General features: G+C 47.7%; 1 protein-coding gene across 8 annotated transcripts in view; it reads left to right on the top strand.

Moving 5' to 3' along the window:
* The window catches only part of KMT2C (lysine methyltransferase 2C), a 146,194-nt gene that overhangs the window by 13,713 nt on the left and 105,759 nt on the right, over positions 1 to 26,722 (top strand). For all 8 annotated transcript variants that reach the window (XR_009551263.1, XM_060196824.1, XM_060196823.1 and 5 more), the window contains exons 3-5: positions 10,237 to 10,399; positions 16,923 to 17,094; positions 19,369 to 19,483. Coding sequence is in view for 7 of the 8 variants with exons in the window: in XM_060196824.1 (XP_060052807.1) it covers positions 10,237 to 10,399; positions 16,923 to 17,094; positions 19,369 to 19,483 (450 nt within the window). In the remaining variant the exon portion in view is untranslated. The remainder of the gene's footprint in view (positions 1 to 10,236; positions 10,400 to 16,922; positions 17,095 to 19,368; positions 19,484 to 26,722) is intronic.

Below are 26,722 nucleotides of genomic sequence, written 5' to 3'. Positions count from 1 at the left end.
TGTGAGTGAGTGTGTGTGTGAGTGTGTGTGTGTGAGAGTGAGTGTGTGTGTGTGAGTGAGAGTGAGTGTGTGTGAGTGTGTGTGTGAGTGTGTGAGTGAGTGTGTGTGTGAGTGTGAGTGTGTGTGTGTGTGTATGAGTGAGTGTGTGTGTGTGAGTGAGAGTGAGTGTGTGTGAGTGTGTGTGTGAGTGAGTGTGAGTGTGTGTGTGTGTGTGAGAGTGAGTGTGTGTGTGTGAGTGTGTGTGAGTGTGTGTGTGAGTGAGTGTGAGTGTGTGTGTGAGTGTGTGTGAGTGTGTGTATGAGTGAGTGTGTGTGTGTGAGTGAGAGTGTGTGTGAGTGTGTGTGTGAGTGAGTGTGAGTGTGTGTGTGAGTGTGTGTGTGTGTGTGAGTGTGTGTGTGAGTGTGTGTGTGAGTGTGTGTGTGAGTGTGTGTGTGTGTGTGAGTGTGTGTATGAGTGAGTGTGTGTGTGAGTGAGAGTGAGTGTGTGTGAGTGTGTGTGTGAGTGTGTGTGAGTGTGTGTATGAGTGAGTGTGTGTGTGTGAGTGTGTGTGTGTGTGAGTGTGTGTGTGTGTGTGAGTGTGTGTATGAGTGAGTGTGTGTGAGTGTGTGTGTGAGTGTGTGTGAGTGTGTGTATGAGTGAGTGTGTGTGTGTGAGTGAGAGTGAGTGTGTGTGAGTGTGTGTGTGTGTGTGAGTGTGTGTATGAGTGAGTGTGTGTGTGTGAGTGAGAGTGAGTGTGTGTGTGAGTGTGTGTGTGAGTGAGTGTGTGTGTGAGTGTGAGTGTGTGAGTGTGTGTGTGAGAGTGTGTGTGTGTGTTTGTGTGTGTGAGTGTGTGTGTGTTTGTGTGTGTGTGTGTGTGTGTGTGTATGTGTGAGTGTGTGTGTGTGTGAGTGTGCTTTGCATATGAGCAACAGTACCCACCCAAAGTGGTGGCTGCTGGACTTGAGTGACATGCTTTTGTGAAGTCTTTCGCCTGCTCACTGGGATACAGTAATGATCTCTGAATCCTGTCTATAAGCATATCTTGCTGGCTGACTTTATGTCTTCTCTAGACTGTGCACATCTGCAAAGTGTCGCTGTTCAGTTTTTAGCGTCCACACACTTTTATCATGTGTTAACTTTGCTTTCATACACCCAGGATACCTTGACATTACAACTCCAGTGCTGGTCGTTAATTGTCTTGATCACTTGAATTCTCTCGGTTCTCTGTTATCGTGGACTGTTTATTTAAAATACACTGTCAGATTTATTCCTGTTTCTGTTTATGGCTATGTTAAAGTTTACAGCTCTGAAGCGTTCACACGGTCAGGACTCCTGACTCATGCCAGCTGCTGTCAGTACAGTCATTGACGAGTCCCTTGACCCAGCAGGCAGAGGGCTCACTTGTGCTCAGAACGCTTGGGCCAGGAATGCTGATTGTCATTTCGTTTCTTCGTTTCTATGGAAGAGTTTAAAATAGTTACCGTGTCCGTTTCATACGGCCGTGTATGAGAGACACTGAGTGAGGTAAGCTCGGTGTAAACAGAACTGTTTAAAATGTGGGAGTCGTTGTGCAGGGCTTTGAGTCACTGCTCTGTTTGTCAGCTGCTGCTGTCTAGCGAGTCTCCACGTGTTCAGCGGGTCATCTTTACTCATTGGACAGAGACAGCAGAGATAGGGAGAGAACGAGAGACACCTGCAGTACTGACTCACCACTCGCAAAGCTTTCCCCCTGCAGGTGGGGCCAGGGGCTCGAACCCGGGTCCTTGTGCATTCGGCCAGGTGCGCCACCACCTGGCCCCGTTTGCTAGGAGTCTCAGAGCTGCAAATTAAGATGTCTGTAGGTTTGGGAGCTTTGAATATCTCTGCCATTCCTTTCTGCTACCAACAGGGAAGATTCATTTTAACAGAACTTGGGAGGGGGGTCAGGTGGGAGCACGAACATGTCACCCCTATGCACAAGGACCCGGGTTCAAGCCCCCAGCCTCCACCTGCAGGGGAAAGCTTCACGAGTGATAAAGCAGTGCTACAAGTTTTTTTCTCTCTCCCCCTCTCTTATTTCCCCACCCCCCTCAGTTTCTCTGTCTGTATCCAAAAAATGAATTAATAAAAAGAAAACAGTAAAAAATAAAAAAAGAATCGTAATCAGACCAGATTGACCACCCTGTGAGTAATGCAGAGTCAGTCCGTTAGTGACCTTAGTGGCACGCGCAAGCTCCTTTTTTTCGGCAGAACTATTGTGTTGTTTCCTCAGCCCCTTTCATTTATTTTCAAACGACGTATTTATTTTGGATGGAGAAGTCTGCTGCTAATCTTATGGGTTTTCCTCTGTAGGTGACTCTTTGTTTTTCTCCTGCAGCCTTCAGGATCCTTTCTTTGTCCTTATTCCTTTCCATTCTAAGTGTGACCTGTCTTGGTGTCTTTAAGTAAGTCTGGGTTAATTCTGTTTGGGACCCTCTGGGCTTCTTGAATCTTTATGTCTTTGATGTTGTCTAGACTAGAGAAGTTTTCAGCTATGATGTCCTGAAGAATGCTTTCTTCCCTTCCCTCTCTTTCTTCCTCTGGTAAGCCAATAATGCGTATATTCTTTCTTTTGAAATCATCCCATAGGTCTCTGTTGTTGTTTTCAGCATCTCTTAATCTCTTTTTGCGATCTCTTACTTCTTTTTCAGTTGTCTCTAATTCGTCCTTGACCTTGGTAATTCTGTCTTCAGCCCCATTTATTCTAGTCTCTCTCTCCCCTCTACTGTTTTTTTTGGAGTTGATCTATTTTGTTACCCTGTTCTGATACTGTTTTAGCTTGTTCAGCTAGTTGTGTTCTTAGCTATTTCAGCTTTCAGCTCTCTAATGACCTTGAGATAATTAGTATTTTCTTCTAGAGTCTCACTTGTTGTTTCTGCATTTCTGATGACAATTCTTTCAAACTCTTTACTCACTCCTGTGAGTATTTCCTTAACTAGTGTTTGGATGTGACCTCATTATTTTGTGCTTCAGCCTTTGGGGGGCTTTTAGCTGGACTCTTCTGGTTCATTTCTCCAGTATTTCTTCTTGTTGGTTTAACCACTGTATATAGTATGTTCTGAGGTTCCTCTCTCAGTACTTTTCAAATTACTGATCACTCTTGCCTGGATTGACTGGTGTCTAAGTAAGGTAATTAAAGGGCTCACAGCTGTGGAAATTGACAGTTGTTTCAATATTATTTTAATCCCTGAGTTGGAGCTCAGTGGCTTAAAAGCCTCTTTTGTGCTTCTTCTTCCCTGTAGGCCCCCAATGTGTGGGTTTTTAATGCCTGTGTATGATGAGTTTTAAAATGCTATGCACATTTGAATAGGTCTCTGTCTCTGGAAGGTAGACATCTGCTTATATGTAAGATTTAGCCAGACTTGCTTATGGTCACTGAATTCTTCACTTCTTTTCTATGTAACCTCTTGCTTTCGGAGAGCTCTGTTAGTCTAGTCTGTCCATGTATTTCTACTCAGTTTTACTTTTATATGACAGAGACATTTATTAGGTTCATAAATTTTAGTAGTCATTTCTCCTGGGCATCTGCACGCTAACGTAAAGGTGATTTCACTGTGAGCTTTGTCTCCGCTAGTCAGGCCGACCCCGTTTTCTCTGCGGCCCCTACTGCGAAGCCCCCTTTCTTCTTGATAGCTTAACCTGTGCTTCCTTCCTCCCTGGCTTTTCGTTTGTTTCACTTAGTCTTGTGCGCACACACACAGAAAGACACACAGAAAGACGCACACACACACACAGAAAGACACACAGAAAGATGCACACACGCGCACACACACAGAAAGACACACAGAAAGACGCACACACACACACACACAGAAAGACACACACACGAAAGGTGAAATATATGTACTTGCAGAAGTACATTGTCCTTTTTTTTCTATCTCTCTCTCCCTCTCTCTCTCTGTCTCCCTCTCTCCCTCTCTCTCTTTCCATCTCTCTCTCCCTCTCTCCCCCTCCCCCTCTCTCTTCCTCTCTCTCTCCCCTCTCTCCCCTCTCTCTGTCCCTCTCTCTCACCCTCCCCCCTCTCTCCCTCTCTCTCTCTCCCTCCCCCTCTCTCCCTCTCTCTCACCCTCCCCCTCTCCTCTCCCTCTCTCTCACCCTCCCCCTCTCTCTCTCCCTCTCATCCTCTCTCTCCCCCTCTCTCCCTCTTTCTCCCTCTCTCTCTCCCTCTCTCCCTTTCTCCCCTCTCTCCCTCTTTCCCTCTCTCTCCCTCTCTCTCCCTCTCCCTCTCTCTCTCCCTTTCTTTCTTTCTCTCTCCCTCTCTCTCCCTCTCCCTCTCTCTCCCTCTCCCTCTCCCTCTCTCTCTCCCTCTCTCTCTCTCCCTCTCTCTCTCCCTCTCTCTCTTTCCCTCTCTCTCCCTCTCTCTCCCTCCCTCTCTCTCTCTCCCTCTCTCTCTCCCTCTCCCTCTCTCTCTCCCTCCCTCTCTCTCTCCCCTCCCTCTCTCTCTCCCTCTCTCTCTACCTCTCTCTCTCCCCCCTCTCTCCCTCCCTCCCTCTCTTCTCCCTCTCTCTCTCTCTCTCTCCTCTCGCTCAGTGCTTTAATTCACTTTGGGTATCTATGGACTCTTAGTTCCAAAGTTCTGCTTAGACTTTGGAAGGTTTTCACGTGAGTCTATTTTCATGCTCTAATGCTGGAGAGGTGATTTCTTCTCTGCTTTAAGAAATGACTTCGGGAGTCGGGCAGTAGCGCAGCGGGTTAAGCACATGTAGCACAAAGCGCAAGGACCCACGTGAGGGTCCCAGTTCGAGCCCCCGGCTCCCCACCTGCAGGGGAGTCACACTTCACAGGCGGTGAAGCAGGTCTGCAGGTGTCTGTCTTTCTCTCCTCCTCTCTGTCTTCCCCTCCTCTCTCCATTTCTCTCTGTCCTATCCAACAACGACGACATCAATAACAACAATAACTACAACAATAATAAAAAGGGCACCAAAAAGGAAATAAATAAATATGTAAAAAAAAAAGAGATAACTTCGTTTAATTTCTCTCTTTCCTTTCATTGTTGTATGTGCGTGTTTGTGTGTGTGTGTGTGTGTGTGTGTGTGTGTGTGTGTGTGTGTGAATTTTTCCTGTATCCTTGAGCACATGAGACATCTCTTTGGGAAGCTGGCGTTCTCTGTTTAGAGGTTTTCACAGCTACATCCCGGGGTGCACGTACAGGTCGGGGTGCAGCCCGAGCCCCTTGTCCAGCCCTCCTTTGTTGAATGGAGACTGCTTAACCAGTAGCAACCTTCTAGGTTAGATATTTACTTTCAGAAAAAAATAACAATGTTTTTTCTTCTTGTTACTTAATAGTGGCTTGCAAAATTGTAAGATTTCAGGGGTACAGTTTCACTGCCATGTGTGTTCAGGTCTCCACACCCACCACCACCATCTGGTGCCCCCGCTCCTGCGTCTTGCTAATCGTCACCAGAGTTCTCACGAAGTCGCGGACAGTTTGGCGACTTGTTTAGCGAGTCTGTTTATTTTAGTTTTCCGTATACCTGCCGGGCAACAGCCACCCCACAGCGATCTCCTGCAGACCTTTACTTATTCCACTTAGTGTGCCCCTCCAGGTCTTCCCGCTTTGTCCTGAATGATGCAGTCTTGTTTGTGTTTACACCTTTTCTTCTAGGACGATACCTCTGTTTACAATCCCTCTGTTGTCTCTCCTTTGGATGCTTTTGTTAAACACAGAGACAGCCTTATGGATCGGTTTTCATCGTCACCGTATCCCCCTGCCTGTTAGCTCTTTATTCACCACATTCTGGAGGAATCACAGCTGCTTCAGAAGATGCAAAGTTTAGTAAAAGCTGAAGAAAAGTCTGGTCTGGTGTTTCAAGAAAGGGTTTATTGCTGAGAGAACACAAAGCTCATTGCCGTAGTTGGCGCGGAATAGCCGGCAGCTAATGACTCGACTCTGACAGCCTTAAGCTTCCTGTTAGTGTTTGGCGACTCACCTTTAGACAGAGTCTCTAAAATGATGTTGTATTCTGCGTATGTAACGTGGTGTGTGTGTGTGTGTGTGTGTGTGTGTGTGTGTGTGTGAGTGGGTGATAGGTTTGTCTTGGGAGTAAAACTTTGGAAGGTCCTTGAACTGTATGAGTCTCACTTAGCTTGTTTTAGGGTGGGCATTGAACGCATCCAGTGTCTAAAAGTGGCATGACACTTTTCTTCCTCAGCATTTCTCCTGTCATCATCGACAACTAGAGGAGCAGAAAATGTGTGACCTAGGAGTTACAGTATTGGCTCTAACCCACCAAATAAGCCACTTAAAAGCCTTTTACCCTCCTCTCCCCGATTATTAACTCATTTTGTACTTGCTAGTCAATTTGTAAGTTGATTTCTAAGATGTGGCGTGAGTGTGTGTGAGTGTGAGTGTGTGTGTGTGTGTGTGTCTGTGTGTGCTGACGTTAGAGCAGTCCCCTGTGATCACTTTCTACAGATTTTTCTACCAATGCTTTTGATCTGGTTCCAAAAGATATTTGCAGCCTGCATATGACATATACGTAGTCTCTCAATGCCAACTGCCTTTCATTAGCTGTGGAATTAGAACAGATGGGTCTGAGCACTCACTGGTTTCGATTCTCCTGCCTTTGTTCCCTGAGATCTTTATGCTCCTGGGAATGAGTGCGTTGGGTGGTCTCCAGGAGTTCCCCTCGTGGTTTAGCTAATGTCACGTATCATTTCCCATTGCAGATATGATTAAGAGAACATGTTGACGTTTCTAAAATGATAAGACATCGGGAGGAAGAGCGATTTAAATGACTTTGCTCCCTTATTATGCACTTACATAAAAGTCATTATATTTTACTTGCAAAATCATTGTATTGCCTCCCCCCCAAAAAAAACCTGCTGCACGAGCTCCGATTTCCTGCAGATGACCCTAGTTTTTTTATATTTATTTATTTATTTTCCCATTTGCTGCCCTTGTTGTTTTATTGTTGTTATAGTTACTGTTGTTGCTATTGATGTCACTGTTGGATAGGACAGAGAGAAATGGAGAGGGGAGGGGAAGACAGAGAGGGGGAGAGAAAGACAGACACCTGCAGACCTGCTTCACCATCTGTGAAGCGACTCCCCTGCAGGCGGGGAGCCGGGGGCTCGAACCGGGATCCTTAGGCCGGTTCTGGTGCTTCTCACCACATGCGCTTAACCCGCTGAGCTGCCGCCTGAAACTAGGTAACGTTTTGGGTTTTTGCAGATCAGTAAAAAAAGCTTTCAGCAGTTGGGTCCTGTCAGTGCACTGTCCTCCCTCAGCACTGCCTTGGCGCTCTCAGTTTGGCGTCAGGTTGCTCCGAGCATCACTGGGCGTTGTGCCACGCACGTCAGTTCTGGCTTCTGCTCTGGGAAGTTAGAATGTAAGAATACATTCAGCTTGGGCAAAGCCGTGTTACCCACGAGAAAACAACTGTCTTGTGAAGAAATCATATGTCCTTGAGAAAGCGACAAAGAAGCTGGTCACTGTATACCTCGGTGAAGAGAATCTTTTCCCCTTAACCCAGTCATGGGGCTGTGGGTGTCTTCCAGCATATGGACTGCTGGGGGAGATATATACATATATTTTAATTAGAGAGAGAGACAGAGACCAGAGTTCAGCTCAGCTCTTACTTATAGTGGTGTTGGGGATTGAACCTTGATACCTCAGGCATAAAAATCCTTTGCATTGACTGTCTTGCTGTGTCTCCCTAGCCCCTGTGGATTTATTTTAATGCCAGAGCCCTGCTCGGTTTACACTAGTGCTGAGGATTGAACCTGGGACCTCAGAGCCTTAGCATGAAGGTCTTTTGCAGAACCACTATCCTGTCTACCCAGCCTGGGAGTTATATAAAATTAAAATGCCACAAATAAAATTGTGTTTGAGTGATTTAGAAGAAACAGTGGTTTTGTTGACTACTCAAAGTAGATACAAGAGACACTAAGCTTTTGCGATGGGAACAGCCCACATGGCAGCTGGCGAGGAGGAAAGGCTTGGTGCTGCGTGGTGTCCTGTGCAGACTTCCACAGGCACTGAGGTCGGCATAGCACACGTTGCTGTGCTCGAGGTCCCGAGCTCAAGCCCTGGTCCCCCCTGCAGGGGGAACCTTCACAAGCGGTGAAGCAGGTCTGCAGGTGTCGCTCCTTCTCTCTCTCCCTCCCTCTTCATTATCTGTTTCACCCTGTCAAAAAAAAAAAAAAAAGGTTCTGTTTGACTTTGTCTGTCCCTGCTACGCTCCCTCAGGGCCCCTCGCACTCGGGAGCGCCGAGAGTGCCGTCCATCTGGTACTTACGGACTTGAGCACCCTGTTCTCTGCCCAGCATCAGCCATACTGCCCCAGAGACCAGGACAGTGTATGGGCAGGGCGGTGGCACACCCAGCTAAGCACAGGGACCCAGGTTTGTGCACCCTGCCCGCCCCGGCTCCCCAGCTGCCAGGGGGACGCTTCACAAGTGGTGAAGCAGGTCTGCAGGTGTCTCTCTTTCTCTCTCCCTCTCTGTCTTCCCCTCCTCTCAGTGGCTCTCTGTCCTAGCCGATAAAATGTGAAAATGTCTGTCAGGAGCAGGGAATTTGTCGTGCTAGCACCAAGCCCCAGTCATAGTCCTGAAGGAAGGAAGGGGGGGGACAGTATGGCCTGGGTCCTGGATCAGGCTGAAAAGGGCACTCCAACACCAGGCAGTGGCACCAACACATGACGGAGTGCGGATTCGCCAGAAAGCCAGGGAGGTGCGGGCGGCCTTGTGGACCGTACACACCCCACCGGCTGCCCGCACCAGTGAGCTGGAGACTTTCTCCTCACCGTTCACTCTTGAGAAGAGGCGGCAGGGAGCTGGCGGAATGGCAGTGTGCAGACCCGGCCCCCGCCACATCAGAGTGAGTGAGTGAGTGAGTGAGTGAGTGAGTGAGTGCATGCGTGTGTCTACTAACTCGATATATCTTCACTGATTTTGTGGTAGGCTAATTTGTTCCACCCCGATCTTTGAGAATAAGCGGCTTATACCCAGTGCACATTCCCTTTCTGTGTTCATTGGTGGGATTCGAACATTTAGGTGACACCCAACTGGAAGCCTACTTACTTTCCGGAGTCAGAACCTCACACGTGGTTGGTCTCACCATTCCAGACCACTTTCCATTCTGCTGGCGAGACTGAAAGGGGAGGAGAGCTGTCCCAGCATGGCACTCGCTGGGCACTGCCCATGTCTGCACACGGCCAGGCATGCCGCCTGTCTACCCACTGAGCCAGGTCTTCAACCTCAGGCTCAGACCTGAACATCTCCAGGGCCGGGCATTGGCGCACCTGGCTGAGTTCAAGAAACCACATTCAAGTCCTGGTCCCCACCTGCAGGGGGACGGTCACTTGCGCTTCAGCAGGTGCCTCTCTCTCTCTCTCTCCACCCTTCTCATCTCAATTTCTCTCTGTCCTCTCAAATAAATAAATATTAAAAAAAACTTTAAGAACTTGGAGAGAGAGGACTGACTGCTCAGCTCTGGCCTATATGGCATGTGGGATAGAGACGGAGACCTCACACAGACAAATCCTGAGCTCTGTGCCAGAAAAGCCTGCGTTTTAGTCATTCTGCTCACAGCCCAGGAGGTCCTGCAGTGGCTAAAGCACTGGACTCTCAAACCCCAGGTCCAGTTTGGTTCTCGACATTGCATGTGTCAGAGTGAGGCTCCAGTTTTTACGTTCTGCCTCTGTCTCTCCCTCCCTTCCTTTTAATTTAATAAAAAAAGAAAAGAAAAAAAAACTTTGAAAAATATTGTATTTTTTATTTATTTTGAATAGAGACAGAGAAATTGAGAGGGGAGGGGAGATAGAGAGACACCTGCAGCCCTGCTCCACCACTTCCCTTCCCTCCCGCAGGTGGGGCCCGGGGCCTTGAACCAGAGTCTCTGTGCACTGGGATGGGTGCTCTCAACCAGGTGCGCCACCGCCCGGCCCCACAGATAAATAAAGAAATCTTAAACATGAAGCCACACTCCTTATTGGCAGTGTGTCTACTTGTACATTTTGGACAAGGCCGGTACGACAGCGGGGGAACAAACAGTGAACTCTTCACCCTGAACTTGGCAGAGGGGATGGCGCCCTGTTCTCCCGAGCCCCAAACCCGCCGCCTTCCTGCCTAGTGTTTTTTAGCCGGTTCTCTGGTGCTGCTCTGTAGTGCCCTGTGCCAGCTCACCCACCCCTACACACACACACACACACACACGCACACGCCTTCCTAGCCCCAGTGTGCGCACTACCTTCCCTGGTCTCATGGCGCCATGTCTCTCCTCTCTGCCCCTCTCAGCGATGTGCATTTTGTAAGCACCTTGGAGCCACTATCCGATGCTGTGAAGACCAATGCCCGCGGACGTACCATTACCCCTGCGCCGCGGGCGCCGGCACCTTCCAGGACTCCAAGCGCTTCTTCCTGCTCTGTCCCGAACACATCGACCGGGCGCCGGAAAGATGTAAGTCCGCTTCCCGTCCCCCGGAAGCCAGCAAGGCTGTAAGCGCCCTGCTCACCACTGCGCTCTGTGAAAAGCTGTTCTGCTGTTACAGGACGTTGATAATGTGGCAGCGGGGGTGTGGGGGGCTGGGGTCTTTGCCAGAGGTGGGGTGGGGGCAGCAAAAACATGGAGTTTTATCCCAAGCATTATTTACTAAGGAAACAAAAACAAAACAAAGCTACAATGACTTGTGTTCTGTGTTCTCGGTTCCAAAATAGATACCACTGTAGAAAGATGGAGGGTTTTTGTTTGTTTTGTTTGTTTGTTTGTTTGTTTGTTTTTTAATTCTGCCAGCCCTGCATGTCGGCTGGGAACCTGCAGGTTCAGGTCCCCTAAGTGTTGAGGGCCAGGGTGAACTGCTGCAGAAGGTGTCCCCACCTCAGCTGGCCCCACACCCTCAAGCGCGTGTTATGCCGGGCCTCGTGGCTGCATATGCAGCTCATAGTTCAGTCCAGAAGTCAGACGGTCCGAGACCGATGAGTCTCTCAGGTGTCATTTCAGGATGGACACTCCTAGGATCACCAGCCGCTTTCAAATACTTGGAAATCATAAAGGCAGCCCGGCGGGCTCTCTGTTAATACCGCGTCTCCATTCCTCTGCCCTCATCGCCTAGAAGCCTTCGTTTGATTTTGCTCCCATTTCCTTCCCAAATTCTATTTTATATTTCAGTGCAAAGTTTCCAGTCTGTTACACAGAATGGCACAGCCGTCACCGAACAGCGATCTTTTCCTACTTGGTGTCCGGCGAGCATCCCTGCTGTGGGGTCCTCTCTCCCAGTGGACTCAGCTTGGGAAGTGCCTCTGATGCTTCTCCAGTCAGCCTTTCTTTCTTTTTTTATTGTTGTTGTAGTTATTATTGTTGTTATTGATGTTGGACAGAGAGAAATGGAGAGAGGAGGGGAAGACAGAGAGAGGGAGAGAAAGACAGACACCTGCAGACCTGCTTCACCGCCTGTGAAGCGACTCCACTACAGTGGGAAGCCGGGGGCTCGAACCAGGATCCTTAGGCTGGTCCTTGCGCTTTGCGCCACGGGCACTTAACCCGCTGCGCTACCGCCCAGCTCTCCAGTCAGGCTTTCTTATGTCAGCTCCTGGTTAACTTTCACTTGTTTCTTAGGAATGCTAACAGAGGCTCTTTTTTAATCTCTGTGAAGTGTAAACATACCCACTAAAGCTTACACTAAAGTAACCTCAAATACAGGGTCCAGAGTAATTTTATCTTTGCTCAATATTATAATTTCATCTTCAGTTAGAATCTTTCTTTAAAAACTATATTTAAGCACATTGCCCCTGACCGCTACGCATACACCAATCGTAGCTAAGGTAAACCAAAGTTTCAGCCTGTGTTTAGGCCACTAGGGGTGTTTAGTTTTAGATCACGCCATCCTAAATTCTGGAGGAAGAGGGGCGGCCACACAGAAGTCGCCTTGCTGTTACTTACTTTAGGCCTCCTGTTTGAATCACTTCACTACACCCCGAGCAGTGATGCCAGCCATCAAAGCTGACTTCTGGCTGGTAGACTAGAGCTTGTCAGTCCTGTGAACAGTGCCGCCCCGGCCCCCCAGCCTCTCCCCAACACCCCCTGCCCCTCCCACACGCAGACCTGCCTCCTCTGTCAGTCTCTCTGGTAACACCCCAGGGCTTCTCTGCTAGGTGATGGCTCAGAGCATGCGTGCCCTGACAGGAACGGAAGCTTGGGCAAGGGGGAAGCCTGGCTGTTGGCCTCTGGCGGGAGTAGCCTGCTCACGAGGCAGCCTGCCTCCCTCCGTAGGCACCGTCTTCCTGCGAGAGGCCCCCTTGCTGTCGTCTCCCCCCCACCCCCATCTTCTCTCCTCACAGCTGCCGTGCGGGGTGTGACCTGGTCCAGAGCTCACCCTTCTGCTTCCCCCCTCCGGGCTTGCTCCCCCGATGCCGTCTGCCTTCAGTCCCTGCCTCCCTGGCTCACACTCAGAGTGTGCCCCCTCCTTTGCCTCCTGGTGAAGGTGAAAGTCCGTACAAGACGTCATTTCGGAACCGCCTTGACCTGGAGTGCGAGCCACCCTCTCAGACTAGCTGTACTCTTCCCATCGCTTCTGCTGTTCTGAGATTCTTACTGTATTTTATTCGATCATTAGAGAGGAATTAAGAGAGGAGAGAGAGAGAGAGAGAAAGAGAGAGAAAGACGCCTCTGCACAGCATCACCCATTGTGAAGTTTCCCCTGCAGGTTGGGCCCAAGGGGCTGGAACCTGGGTCCACCTGGGCCCTTTTGCTGCTTTTCTGAATTCCAGTTTTTGCCAAGTCTTATGATTATTTTTCACACTTCATGTGTCCCTGCCTTGAGGACATCCATTCGCTCCTCGTCGGCACTGAAGCTGTCCGTCGTTCCTACACATCACCTCCACTAGGTTGCTGGAGGACTTCTGCATGTGTCTTCTCCCTCCCCCGATCAGGGCACTGTTTGCAGCAAACCTTTTTTCTTTGGGGGCTCTATTGCTTTTTTTCCTTCTAATTTATTGATTTGATAGGACAAGAGAGACTTTGAGAAGGGGAGATAGCGAGAGAGATCTCTCTGCAGCACTGCTTCACAACTCATGAAGCTTCCTTTCTGCATGGGGGTGGGGGTGGAGGGTCTTGAACTTGGGTCTTTGCACTTAGTAACAGGTGCTGTGCTCACCCGGGTGTGGCCCGTTCCTGGCACGGTGCTGCAATGGGTCCTGCAGCCATTTCTACTAAGCCTATGGAGACAGTGACCGCAGCAGCTAGACGGGTATTCGTGTGTGGTGACGCCAGGTAGTCCGAAACACGCCAGGGCTCCTGGGGGCCTTCCTGGACTGGCCGGGGCCATAGCGGAGGGAGCTTGGGTGCAAGCAAGCAGGCTCTGAGATCCCGTTGGCAAGAGGGCAGAGGGGGCCTTTCCTTTTTGCTTTTTGCCACATGCTAGAAAATAGTGGGGAAGGTAAAAATAGTGGCCTCCATGAGATTTTCTTTTCTTTTATTCAATGTTTTTGTTTATTTCAGATAGAGACATTGAGAGAGCAAGGGAGGAGAGACAGATAAGCAGACACCGGCAGCACTGCTTCACCGCTTATGAAGCTTCCCCCCCCCCCCCGCAAGTGGGACGGGGGGCTTGAACCCAGGTCCTTGCGTACTGTAATCCATGTGCTCTGCTGGGTATCCCACCGCCCAGCCCCTTTGATCTGGTTTAATTTAAGCACAGCGCGGCTGTTTGATTCAGCATTTTGAAAAATTGCCCTGTATGTCGAGGAGGGCAGAGCCGTAAGCTGTGACCCCTTTGGAAAAGGCCTCAGCTGCCGAGGCCAAGTGCGGTGGCCTGCTGTGCATAGGAGGAAGAAGGCCGGAGACAGGGCTCCCTCGCAGGTCTGGTGGCCCGCCGGCTGTGTTGGGCAGGGCAGAGTTCCCAACCGACGGTGACACTGAAGGCACTTCCCTTACCCAGCTGGTTGGGAAGAAGGGCGTTGAGGTGAAAGCCCAAGAGTGTCTTGAGAATTAATTACTGTTCTGTGGTTTAAGTTTGGAGGGGCCAGACACCTGGCTAAGTGCACACGTCACAGGGCACAAAGACCCGGGTTCAAGCCCGTGGTCCCCACCTGCAGGGGGGAAGCTTCCCAAGTGTGAAGCAGGGCTGCTCTCTCCCTCTCTCCCTCTTCCCTCTCAGTGCCTCTCTGTCGCTGTCCAATAATAAATCAATAAAACATAAAAATTGGGGGGGCTGGGTGATAGTACAGGGGTTAAGCGCACATGGCACTAAAGCGCAAGGACCGGCATAAGGATCCCGGTTCGAGCCCCCGGCTCCCCACCTGCAGGGGAGTCGCTTCGCAAGCGGTGGAGCAGGTCTGCAGGTGTCTGTCTTTCTCTCCCCCTCTCTGTCTGCCCCTCCTCTCTCCATTTCTCTCTGTCCTGTCCAACAATGACAGCGTCAATGACAATAATAATAATGGCAACAACAAGGGCAAAAAAAAATGGCCTCCAGGAGCAGTGGATTTGTAGTGCAGGCACAGAGCCCCAAAGATAAATAACCCTGGAGGCAAAAAAAAAAAAAAAAAAAAAAAAAAACCATAAAATATTTTGAAAAGTGTTTTAAAAATTTTATTAAAAAAAGAAAGAAGGAAAGCAGTGTGGGGCTGGTGACACAGAGACAGAAATATGCTGGTGCCGTGAGACGCGGAAGCCTGTGTGACCGTGTGGGACCACAGAGGCCTGGGCGGGGGTGAGATCCTCAGAGACTGGAGAGACTGCAGCTCCCAGAGGATGAACACATGGGGGGGAGGAGGAGGAAGCTGGGCAAAACCAGGAGGAAGTAGACAGCACAGTAACCCGAGCCACAGAGAACTCGGGTGCAGGTGGGTACAGAGGCGGCTGGGCTGCGGAGGTCACTAGTGACACATGAAGGAGGTCCAGGGGCCAGGCGGTAGACACCCATTTAACTCACATTACCACAAGCAAAGACCCAGGTTCAATCCCCCAGTTCCCATCTGCAGGGGGAAAGCTTCTTTTTAATTTATTTTTTATTTTTTATATTTATTTATTTTCCCTTTTGTTGCCCTTGCTAGTTTTTTTTTTTTTTAATTGTTGTTGTAGTTACTACTGTTGTTGTTTTTGATGTCGTCGTTGTTAGATAGGACAGATAGAAATGGAGAAAGGAGGGGAAGACATAAGGGGGAGCGAATAACAGACACCTGCAGACCTGCTTCGCTGCCTGTGAAGCAACTCCCCTGCAGGTGGGGAGCCGGGGGCTCGAACTGGGATCCTTAGTCGGGTCCTTGCGCTTTGTACCATGTGCGCTTAATCCACTGCGCTACTGCTCGACTCTCTTAAATTTATTATTATATTTATTTATGGATAGAGACAGCCAGAAGTCTAGAGGGAAGGGGGAGGGGGGAGAGACAGAGACAACTACAGCCCTGCTTCAACACTTGTGAAGCTTTCCTCCTGCAGGTAGGGACCAGGGGCTTGAACCTGGGTCCTTGCACATAGAAATGTGTGTGCTCAACCAGGTTTGCCACCACCCAGCCCCGGCATCCCTGGCGACAATTAAAAAATTTTTTTTTCAAGTATCTCCAGATATGTATGTGTGTGTGTATAATTTTTTTAAATTTTAATCTTTATTTATTGGATTGAGACAGCCAGAAATGGTGAGGAACAGGGAAATGAGAGAGAGAGAGAGAAACTGACTTGCAGCACTGCTTCACCACTTGTGAAACTTCCTTTCTGTAGGTGGGGACTGAGGGCTTGAACCCAGGTCCTTCTGTATAATAACATGTATGTTCAACCAGGTGTGCCACTACCAGGCCCCTTTTTAATTTTTTTTTTGTTTTATTTATTTGTTTTTTAACAGAGCACTGCTCTGCTCTGGTTTATGGTGGTGCAGAGGATCAAAAGAACAAACTTACTGTACTCAAAAAAGTGCCAGAGACTTTTATAACCCATGAGTATAATTTGCCAGTTCCTACAAGCAGTTAAAGGGATCAGTAATTGTTCTGTTTCAGGAAGCTTGACTGAAACCCAGAAGGGGTTTATAGTCAGAGAGGACTAATCAAATCAGAAAGCAAACAAACTGAAGCAACCACCAAAAACAACTGGAGCAGGGATCCTATATTCAATTTAAAACAGTCCTGGGATAACCCACTGGACAAACCATGTAGTTGAGAACCTGAGCGTATCTATCTGTCACCAAACTGGAATGGTTTTTGTTTGTTTTTTTCTTACTATAATGCAATCGACATGATTAATGGACTTGACAAGGTAATTTACTCTCCTGGTTTTTTGTTTGTTCTGCGAATTGTCAAATCATCATTAGTCACTTGCCATTTCTTTTCATTCACACTGAAGGGTAGATGTTGTCCATGACTGAATAGTCTTTATGACTTGTCTAACGTAACCCACGGAGATAAGTACAGGGTCCGTGTATGGACGTCTCCCTCTGGTGTGTGTCTGCAAAGCTTCCAGTTTCTCTCTGCTATTTCCCACCAGTGAGATTCCTTATTTGACATGAATAGAAATCAGCCTGTTAATATTTACGGTGAGTCTTAATCTAATTGATATTAACACTTCTAGGTTGCGTCTCTTTTCTGGTTTTAACTTCAAAGTATAGGTAACATCCAAATAAAATGTTTATTTTTTTTGTGCTGCCAAGTGACATATCCCCCCCCCCCACCCATGGACATTTGCCTGCCTGTTCTTCTCAGCAAGTATCAGCTGATCATTAATTGGGCCCGGCATCATCTGTGGCATCAGGGGTAGCACATTGACTAAGAGCTGCTAGGGTCTCGAGCACGTGCGGTCACAGGTGCTGTAAGCGATATGATTGAATGCCAGGAGTCAGTTGAATCAGTAGATGGCGGTGTTCTTCGTGATGATTTTCGGGCTGGATGTTCACTGTGGAAAGTCAGCGCGCAGATTCCCATAGAATGCTCGTGTAAGCCGCCAAGTCAGAAAGCCATCAGACCCTCGTGCAACGACTTCATTATCTCACCACTGTCTGCAGCAAAGGAAGGCGCCAACTGCGCAGTGTGCGACAGCCCGGGAGACCTCCTGGACCAGTTCTTCTGCACCACCTGCGGCCAGCACTACCACGGAATGTGCCTGGACATCGCTGTCACTCCGCTGAAGCGTGCAGGTTGGCAATGTCCCGAGTGCAAGGTGTGCCAGAATTGCAAGTAAGTGCCCTTCTCCACTCTCGGCCGTGTATTGAGCGTAAGAGACCCCGCTGTTGGTGCAAAGGGCGCCTTCGATAGGGGTGAAGGCGGTTGGCATTACAGCTACTTCCTTCCACGCTGACCTCACAGGTCCCTCCTTAAGGTAGTTACTACAGTTCCGTCACTCCATATCATGCAGAATAAATGTAGACAAAACTACTTCTAATCACTTCAGTGCCTCCAGAGATCTGAAAAGAAAATCCGATTTCAAATTTGCCACCAATTTTAAAATGAACGATCTTCACAGTTAAGTAAGGATCAGAAAATAAAAGCGTGTTCTTTTTGAGGGAGACGAGTTAGTCATCTGGCTCAGCCTCCTTTACCGCAGTCCCAGAGTGGCTAAGGCAGGCTCACTGTTGGGTGATCTCTAGGGGGGCGGGGGCCCTCTGTCGTTGGCTGGCTGAAGATCAAATAGGCTCTTAAGATTTGGGGAATCAGGCACTGGTTCAGGGACTGAATCTTGGCACCATCACTGATGTGCAGTGCTGTCTCACTTTGCAGACTAGGACAGAGATACTGGAGACAGACGCCTCTCTCTCTCTCTCTCTCTCTCTCTCTGGGAAGTGGCTATCAGAGTGAGCACTGGTGTGTTTGAATTTCCACTGCAGGAAGAATGATTTATACCAAGACTGCTGTTTGATAGACCTCGTCTGTCTGCAAGACAGTTCCTTCAGAAGATCAGAGTCTCCATGGCACTGAAAGAAAGAGCCGAAAGGCATTTGCACAGTTGCACTGAGAATATACTTGTCCTGTTTTATATTTCATTCTCGGGTCTTTTTTTTTTTTTTAACCCCAAAACTTTTTTGTTATTTTTTTTTTCTCATGTACAACTGAGCATAATAATTCGGAGACAATTCCAACATCTCTCACAGTTTTAAAATTGTTTAGAAGTTGAGGGTTTTTGTAGCCAGGAAGAGTTATGCCCACCACTGTCTCTATCAGTCTGTTCTATTTGTAATTTCATTGATAACAGTGTCAGTATCCTAGAAGCATGTGGAATTAATAGGGCCGTGTGCTTATTTTTTTTTTAACACTTGGTAAAAATTAAAGAATATGTCGTAGACATTTATTTGCTGATTTTCTTGGAAAGGAATAAGCAAAATTGAAGAAACAGTGTTTTTTATCCCAGTACCATGTAATCTAGTTAAAGAGGTGCAAGGTTAAGCATTGACTAGGTGTCCAGAATTACCTTTGGTATCAGGAACAGAAACTTAATTTGTAGCATTTACCAAACTGGGGAACAAATAACCTTTGTTATTGACAGTTCTCAGGTTTTTTTTTTTTAAATATTTATTTATTTTCCATTTTGTTGCCCTGTTGTTGTTGTTGTTGTTGTTGTTGTTGATGTTATCGTTGTTAGATGGGACAGAGAAAAAGGAGAGAGGAGAGGAAGACAGAGGGGGAGAGAAAGACAGACACCTGCAGACCTGCTTCACCACCTGTGAAGTGACTCCCCTGCCGGGGGCTCGAACCAGGATCCTTATGCCGGTCCTTGAGTTTGGCGTCAACGTGCGCTTAACCCGCTTTGCTACCGCCCAATTCCCCAGGTCTCAGGTTTTATCCAGAGCTCACTGTCCCATGTCCTTACACCCCCAGCTCCTCTCTCCCCCCTTCTTGAGTTAAATTCTTAGTCTCTAAGGAGAGACCGCTACCAGGAATTCAGGCAGAGACAGTGCTACAAGGAAGGGACCCAATATTTGCGGGTTTAGAGAAAAGTTCAAGGTTTTGTCTTTATTTTTAATAGTGCCTGTTTACATGATCATGACAAAATTATTGTCTGCGGTGCCTATTTCGCACTCACTGCCCTGTGAAGATTCTCAGGCCTTCGGCTAGAATTGTGTTGAATTATTCCAGTAACCTTTGGCTATTAAATTAACTTCTTACTGAAACTAAGAAGACTCAAGTCAAAGTTGTTCGAGAGTCACACGTCTAGAACCAGAGGGCACTAATCACAGAGAGAGGCGTGAAGCCAGGGCTTGTTCCCGTCCGTACAGGTAGTTTCTTCCCCAAGAAAGGTGGCTCTGAGCTGTCTACAAACCAGCCTTCACAGCTAGGACAGGCTCGCTGTAGCTGAGCTTTCAGTGAGGGTAATCTCTAGGCGTGGGGGCCCTGTTGTTAGCCACGAGAAGATAAAGCAGGCTCTGAGATTTTGCTGTATTGGATCTTGGCACCATCACCCGTGTGGCAAGCACCAGTCTAGAGACCGGGCCTCATTAGCACTCTCTCATTTTTCAGACAATCCGGAGAAGATAGCAAGATGCTAGTGTGCGACACGTGTGACAAAGGGTATCACACTTTTTGTCTTCAACCAGTTATGAAATCAGTCCCGACCAATGGCTGGAGGTGCAAAGTAAGTTGTTTGTTTGATGAGAAATGCATCATCATGTGTGTTATTGTATAGAGAGAAGACACTGTTCCAATTCAAATCTGTGCGCGCCTATCCACGTCTAAAGGCAGCCTTATCCGTGGGTAACTCAGACGCAAGGAACCACGGCTGTTCATAGCCGGCAAGCTGCTCGGACACAAAACCACCCACCCTTGAGAGGCTGAATGAATCCCCGTCTTGAGTGCTTCCTGGTGTCTCCTGGGGCCCCCACTTCCCGACTCCTCCCAGCAACTTGCTTTCTCTCCCCAGTGACCAGTTTGCATTTTCTGTGAGTGCTCTCGGATAATGTGCACACACAGTGCCTGGCTCTGTGACCATGCAGAATTACTCTGCGATGCAGCCACATTGCTACAAGAGCAGCGACTTCCTTTCAGTGCCCAGAGCAGAGACAGCACAGTTGGGCTCTTGTCTCCCACACTGGACACTTGGGCTGTTCACACTTCTTCTCTGCGTCCGAAACGTCACTGTGAGCTCCGGGGATAGCATACACGTGACACATTGTGTAGTGGACTCTGCTTCTTAATTACTTGTCGGACTTAATCACCCCGGAAGCTCTCGGAAATAAAGTTTCATATGAGGATACTGAAACAGATGCATTATTTTTTGCCTCCAGGGTTATTGCTGGGGCTCAGTGCCAGCACTACGGATCCACTGCTCTGGAGGCCATTTTTTCCCCTTTTGTTGCCCTTGGTGTGGTTGTTATTGTTATTGTTGTTATAGCTGTTGTTGGGTAGGACAGAGAGAAATGGAGAGAGGAGGAGAAAAAAGACAGATACCTGCAGACCTGTTTCACCACCTGTGAAGTGACCCTCCTGCAGGTGGGGAGCCGGGGCTACCGCCCAGTCCCCAAATGCATTTTTTTAAATCAACCAATTTGAAATCCAAAGATAAAACATTACACTTGCTCAGTTGGCTTCTTGGTGGCTTTGCATGTGTACATATTTATGTGAGCATCTGTTCATATGTCGACTCGCCATCTTAACTATTTGGAACTAGCTCACATGTGCACATAGTAGATACACTGTGTGCACCAGGCCAGGAAGTAGCCCTCCATCAGGTGTGGCCAGGGCCCGCTTATGTGCGTCCTGCTAGGTGTACGCAGTCCTCCTGTCTCTTGGATTTAAAGTCCTAAGAGTGAGAGGAATTAAGAACTCAAGTTTTTTATCTTTAAAATTCTCAACTGTCTGAATGAAGGCTTTTTTTTTTTCTTTTTTTTTCTTCCTTTCTCCTCCTGTTTGGAAGACGTTCACAAGCAATATTTGTGGTGAACTTTAAAAATATATTATCTAGGATGAGTCAGTCACAGAAGCCGTCCCTATGCCTCTTGCAATCTGTGTGGTAAAATAGTAAGTTCTGGATTGAGAGCTGCTAACATCGTAGTGGCTAAGTTAATCGCCCAAGTTTGCTTGTTTGGAGAAGTTAAACGGGGGGTGGTGGTGGAGGGCTACGAGTCTGGCTCCAGCCTCATAGAGGGCTTTGACTCAGTTTAGTTGGTTTGCCCCGTGCCAGCTGGAATAAGGGGGACTTCACTCAAGTCTAATTATCCTTTTCTGACATGCACTTTATGCTGGGGTGTTGGTCCTAAGACCTGCAGTCAGAGGCCACCTCTGTGAACTGTCCATGCAGAGTGCTGGCTTTCTCGCCAGTCTGCCTTTTACAGAACACACAGGAGGCTAGACGTGCACTCCTAGCATCTACGGTGATTTTACTGGCTTTAAAAACCAAGCCACAGAATCTAAAAAGCAATGACTAAATTTCTCTAACAGCTCATCTTTCTTTGAAACTAAATTGCCAAAGTAGAGCTTCATAGAAATGAATGTTCTCAGCCCCATTCCATGTGTAAACTTTCGACTTAAATAACATTGACATGGAGAATGTCTTCCTGTCAATATTACTTTTTCCTTTTTTCTATGTTTTCTTTATTAGTGATTTACAAAACTGTAGGGTCTAATTCCACCCTGTCCCACCACTGGAGTTCTGTGTCCTCACTCCCTCCACTGGAAACTGCAGTGGTTCTCCCAGGGTCACAGAGATGGGATAACTGTTATTTCTAGAACTGTCTATCTGTCTAGCTATACCTTTGTCCATTTCTTTCCGATGGGCATACCGACATCTATTATTACTTCATAATGTTACTCCTTTTTCCCTCTTCTCTCTCTGAGTCCTGATGGAATTGGGGTTCTGACCCCTCTAGTCATCTTCCTCTAACATTCCCACCCCCTGGAAGTATGGACCTAAAAATTTTGGGCGGTGCAGAAGGTAGGAGGTCTGGCTTTTGTAATTGCTTCTCCGCTGGACATGGGCAGTGGCAGGTGGGTCCACACCCACAGCCTGTTTCTGTCTTTCTCTAGCGATGCAGGCTTCCGGAGAAGTGTGAGGTTCTGGGTCACACGGGTGAGGTCATCTGACCAGGGAAGTCAGGATGGAATCTTAGTAGCATCTTCAACTTGTTGTCCGAAAGGCAATAAGTTATGAGGCAGGACAAAATGTTTAATAAGTAGGAGCAAGAAAGTAGGAATAGCTCATTTGAGAATAAGGACTTTAGGGTGTTCCTAGGGGGCCATGGCCTTAGTGATTTTTGCCTGAGCAACATGGAGGTGGGCTAAAATATTGTCTGGAAAGATGGTGTGAGAGTTGAGAAGAGGGCTAGAAAGCTGGGTTAGGGCAGAGAGTAGCTCCCAAACTTGAAGAACATATATATAAACACGATTAACTCTACCCCATCAGTCTGACCCAGGGCCCATGTACGTACATTCAGCACAGGAGCCTGTGTGACCTCCGAGTTTCTGTCAGCCTGAGCTCAGCGTCCATGGTCGCAGCTGGTAACATTCTAGGCTGCATTCAACTCAGGACCCTGTCAGCATTTCTGTAAATCTGGTACTTATTGGCAATGCCATGGCTGTGTGTAATAGTTCAGAGTCAGGCCAAAGTGCCAACAGCTAGCCCTTGGACATCCGATACCCCGTGCCTGAGAAGTGTTTCGTTCACACGTCGCAGTCACGCCCAATTGAAATCAGCAGTGGGCCATAAGCCGATCAGCTGCAGCTGCAACAGGCACCAGGAGTTCCCCATTAGGTGTCCTGGTGGGCCGACAACCTCACCTGGAAACAAGCTCCCTAGCGGCTCTGTGGCTCTGGGCTGTGCCCCTGGGCCTCCCAGACCCTCTCTGTGACTGTGGATTTCCGTGGCTACCTAGTGACTCCCTTCTTGCCTTTGGCCTCGGGACCCATTTATCTATATACACACACACACATATATAACTTACTAATTTAGAGAGAGAGAAACAGCAGCACTGCTCGCTCTGGCTTCTTGGAGCACAGGGGTTGGAGGTGGGATTTTGGAGCCTCAAGCTTGAGAGTTTGTTTGCAGAACATTATGCTATCTCCTCCCACACACCTGGGACCCATTTTATCACAAGCTCAAGTGCGGGGTACAGGACCCCCAAATAAATACTATTTCCCTTTTTTTTTTTTATTTTGTTGGTCATCACTTGAGGCTTAACTGCTCCAGGATCACTTTTCCTGATAGACAGACCGACAGACTGACAGACACACACTGCAGCACTGAAGCTCCCTCCAGCATGGTAGGGGGCTGGGCTGGACTCAAGGCAGAACCGCCCACTCTCCCCGGAGCTGTCTCAGCAGCCTTTTAGGGGAGAGCCTAGTTTTCGGAACTCAAGTTCTGGAGATGTCAGACCCTCCACACTCACGTGGGGTCACTCCCTACCCTCAGTGCTTGTCCCATGGGCACACAGCCCTCTGCCCTCTTCTGGCTGTCGTTGCTGAGGGCAGGGGGGCAGTGGGAGGAGGAGGCCGTGGCCCCTGGAGTCCGAGGGCGTCCGCGCCCTGCCCGCCCAGGTGAAGCCTACCTGCAGCCGAGGTGCCCCTGTGCAGAGCAGAGCAGAGCCAAGCTGAGTGGACAGCGGGCTTGCCCTCACCCAGCTCCTCGCCTGCTCGCCTCTGAACGGGAAGCCCAGTCAGTAATTCCCATCTTGGTAATTCCCCTCTCGAACCCTGGCTCTGGTTTGCTGTAGTGCTGACCTTGCACTTGCATGCCTCTGACCTAAAGCCGGCTTCCATGTTTTCAGAGGTGGTGCTTAAACAGTGCAGATCTTGGCCAGATAATGCATGTGTGTACAGACTTAAACAATTTTTTTTTTTGTTTTAGATACTTGAAATAGTGACTTTAGAATGTTTGGGTCTCTTAGTTTGCATTTAGCTTTCCTGATTTCTTTTTTTTAAAAATATTTATTTTATATATGTATTCCCTTTTGTTGCCCTTCTTGTTTTATTGTTGTAGTTATTATTGTTGTTGTTGTTGTTGGATAGGACAGAGAGAAATTGAGAGAGGAGGGGAAGATAGAGAGGAGGAGAGAAAGATAGACACCTGCAGACCTGCTTCACCGCCTGTGAAGCGACTTCCCTGCAGGTGGGGAGCCGGGGTTCGAACCGGGATCCTTATGCCGGTCCTTGTGCTTTGCGCCACCTGCGCTTAACCCGCTGAGCTACAGCCCGACTCCCGATTTCTTTTTTAACCAGTTGATTCAACCACACATTAGGCCGTAGATAAAAGTCAGCCACTGATTTTCTGTAGCAAACTGTCTTCGCGTCTTACTTTACCTTAAGAAACAGCTTGTATTTTTGCAGCGGTAACTTAGCCAGTTGGTGAGCTCAGTGTTAATATATCGCGTTTTTTTATGAATGTAAACGATGAGACTCCTTAACCTGTGTCTGTCTGTCTGTCTTTCTCGACCAGCTATTTGCTTTGCTTCACAGCTCTGCTGTACAGGACTTTAACTTCCATGCTCAGCCTTTAAGATTTTGGATCCTTTGCTGTCATTTTCAATAAAATTTAAATGCTTCATAGCTCCCTGTTGAAAATGATTATTGCCATTGAAATTTGAAAGCAAGCTTGCTCTGTACCCTCCACCTGCCCCCCCATTTTTCTGTCCTTTGGTTGTCAAACCTGTGAATGTTGACAATTCTGAATTTTACTTTCTTTTTTTAAAAATTTATTTATTTTCCCTTTTGTTGCCCTTGTTTATTATTGTTGTTGTTATTTATGACATTGTTGGACAGGACAGAGAGAAATGGAGAGAGGAGGGGGAGAGAAAGACAGACACCTGCAGACCTGCTTCACCGCCTGTGAAGCGACGCCCCTGCAGGTGGGGAGCCAGGGGCTCAAACCGGGATCCTTATACTGGACCTCGCGCTTTGTGCCACCTGCGCTTAACCCCCTGCGCTACCGCCCGACTCTGTTCTTTCAGTTCTAACCTCACTCTGGCCCCCAGTCTTTCGGAGCCTTACTCCTTCTCCTGCAGAAGGAAATTGTGAATTTTCTGTGACCTTGGTTCTCTGACAGAGCCTGCTGCTTCAGTCACAACTTGGCTTGATAGTCAACATGGTATTTTTATTTTTCACTCTGAAGTTTCTTTTTTAAATAGTTTCCCCAGGTTATGGGGTTTCAGTAGCTAATATTAATTTATTTTCAAGTTATTCAGCCTCTCCCTCTCCCTCTCTCTTTTTTCGGTTTGAATCTTTGGTATGCTTGTTTTGCCAGTTCTCTGGGTTTGCTTCCAGGATCTCCTAGTGCATTTTGTTTGAAATAGCCTGACCACTGCCAGCTACCATTGAGGCCGCTGGACAGGTCTGGAGAGGTTCTGGTTAGCTTTGCCTTAACAAACATCCACCTGTGATCCTTAGTAATATCTCCATGGCTTTTTGTTTTATTTTCCTTTCTCTTTTTTCTGTTCTCTTAACAGCTGCCCTTCTTTTTTTAATTTATTTCTTTATTGGGGAATTAATGTTTTACATTCAACAGTAAATACAATAGTTTGCACATGCATAACATTCCCCAGTTTCCCATTTAACAATACAACCCCCACTATGTCATTTATCAACCTCCATGGACCTGTATCCCCAGAGTCTTTTACTTGGGTGCCATATGCCAATTCCATTTCAGGTTCTACTTGTGTTTTTTTTCTGATCTTGTTTTTCAACTTCGGCCTGAGACTGAGATCATCCCATATTCATCCTTCTGTTTCTGACTTATTTCATTCAACATGATTTTTTCAAGGTCCATCCAAGATCAGCTGAAAACGGTGAAGTCACCATTTTTTACAGCTGAGTAGTATTCCATTGTGTATCTAGACCACAACTTGCTCAGCCACGCATCTGTTGTTGGACACCTGGGTTGCTTCCAGGTTTTGGCTATTACACATTGTGCTGCCAAGAACATATGTGTACACAGATCTTTTTGGATGGATGTGTTGAGTTCCTTAGGATATATCCCCAGGAGAGGAATTGCAGGGTCATAGAGTAGGTCCATTTCTAGCCTTCTGAGAGTTCTCCAGACTGTTCACCACAGAGGTTGGACCAATTGACATTCCCACCAGCAGTGCAGGAGGGTTCCTTTGACCCCACACCCTCTCCAGCATTTGCTGCTGTTACCTTTTCTGATGTATGACATTCTCACAGGAGTGAAGTGATATCTCATTGTTGTCTTTATTTGCATTTCTCTGACAATCAGAGACTTGGAGCATTTTTTCATGTGTTTCTCAGCCTTTTGGATCTCTTCTGTGGTGAATATTCTGTCCATGTCCTCCCCCTGTTTTTGGATGGGGTTATTTGTTGTCTTGTTGTTGAGTCTGGCAAGCTCTTTATATATATTGGTTATTAAACTCTTATCTGATGTATGGCATGTAAAGATCTTCTCCCAGTCTGTGAGGGGTCTCTTGGTTTGGGTAGTGGTTTCTTTTGCTGTGAAGAACCCATAGGTTTATACTTGCCTTAGTCTTCCTTGTAATTGGATTCGTTTCATTGAAAATGTCTTTAAAATTTATGCGGAAAAGAGTTCTGCCAATATTTCCCTCTAAGTATCTGATAGTTTGTGGTCTAACATCCAAGTCCTTGATCCACTTGGAATTTGCTTTTGTATTTGGTGAAATACAGTGATTCATTTTCATTCTTCTGCATGTTTCAATCCATTGTTTCCAACACCATCTGTTGAAGAGACTGCTTTCCCCATGTAATAGTCTGGGCCCCTTTGTCAAAGATTAGTTGTCCATAGGTGTGGGGCCTCATTTCTGGGCTCTCAATTCTATTCCACTGGTCAGTGTGTCTGTTCATGTTCCAGTACCAAGCAGTTTTGATGACAATGGCCCTATAATACAGTTTGAGATCTGGGAGTGTGATGCCTCCGGTT

The sequence above is a fragment of the Erinaceus europaeus genome, chromosome 8 (assembly GCF_950295315.1).
Source record: "Erinaceus europaeus chromosome 8, mEriEur2.1, whole genome shotgun sequence".
Classification (NCBI taxonomy): Eukaryota; Metazoa; Chordata; class Mammalia; order Eulipotyphla; family Erinaceidae; genus Erinaceus; species Erinaceus europaeus.
The sequence above is the reverse complement of the archived record's forward strand: the minus strand, read 5'-3'. Positions and strand labels throughout refer to the sequence as shown.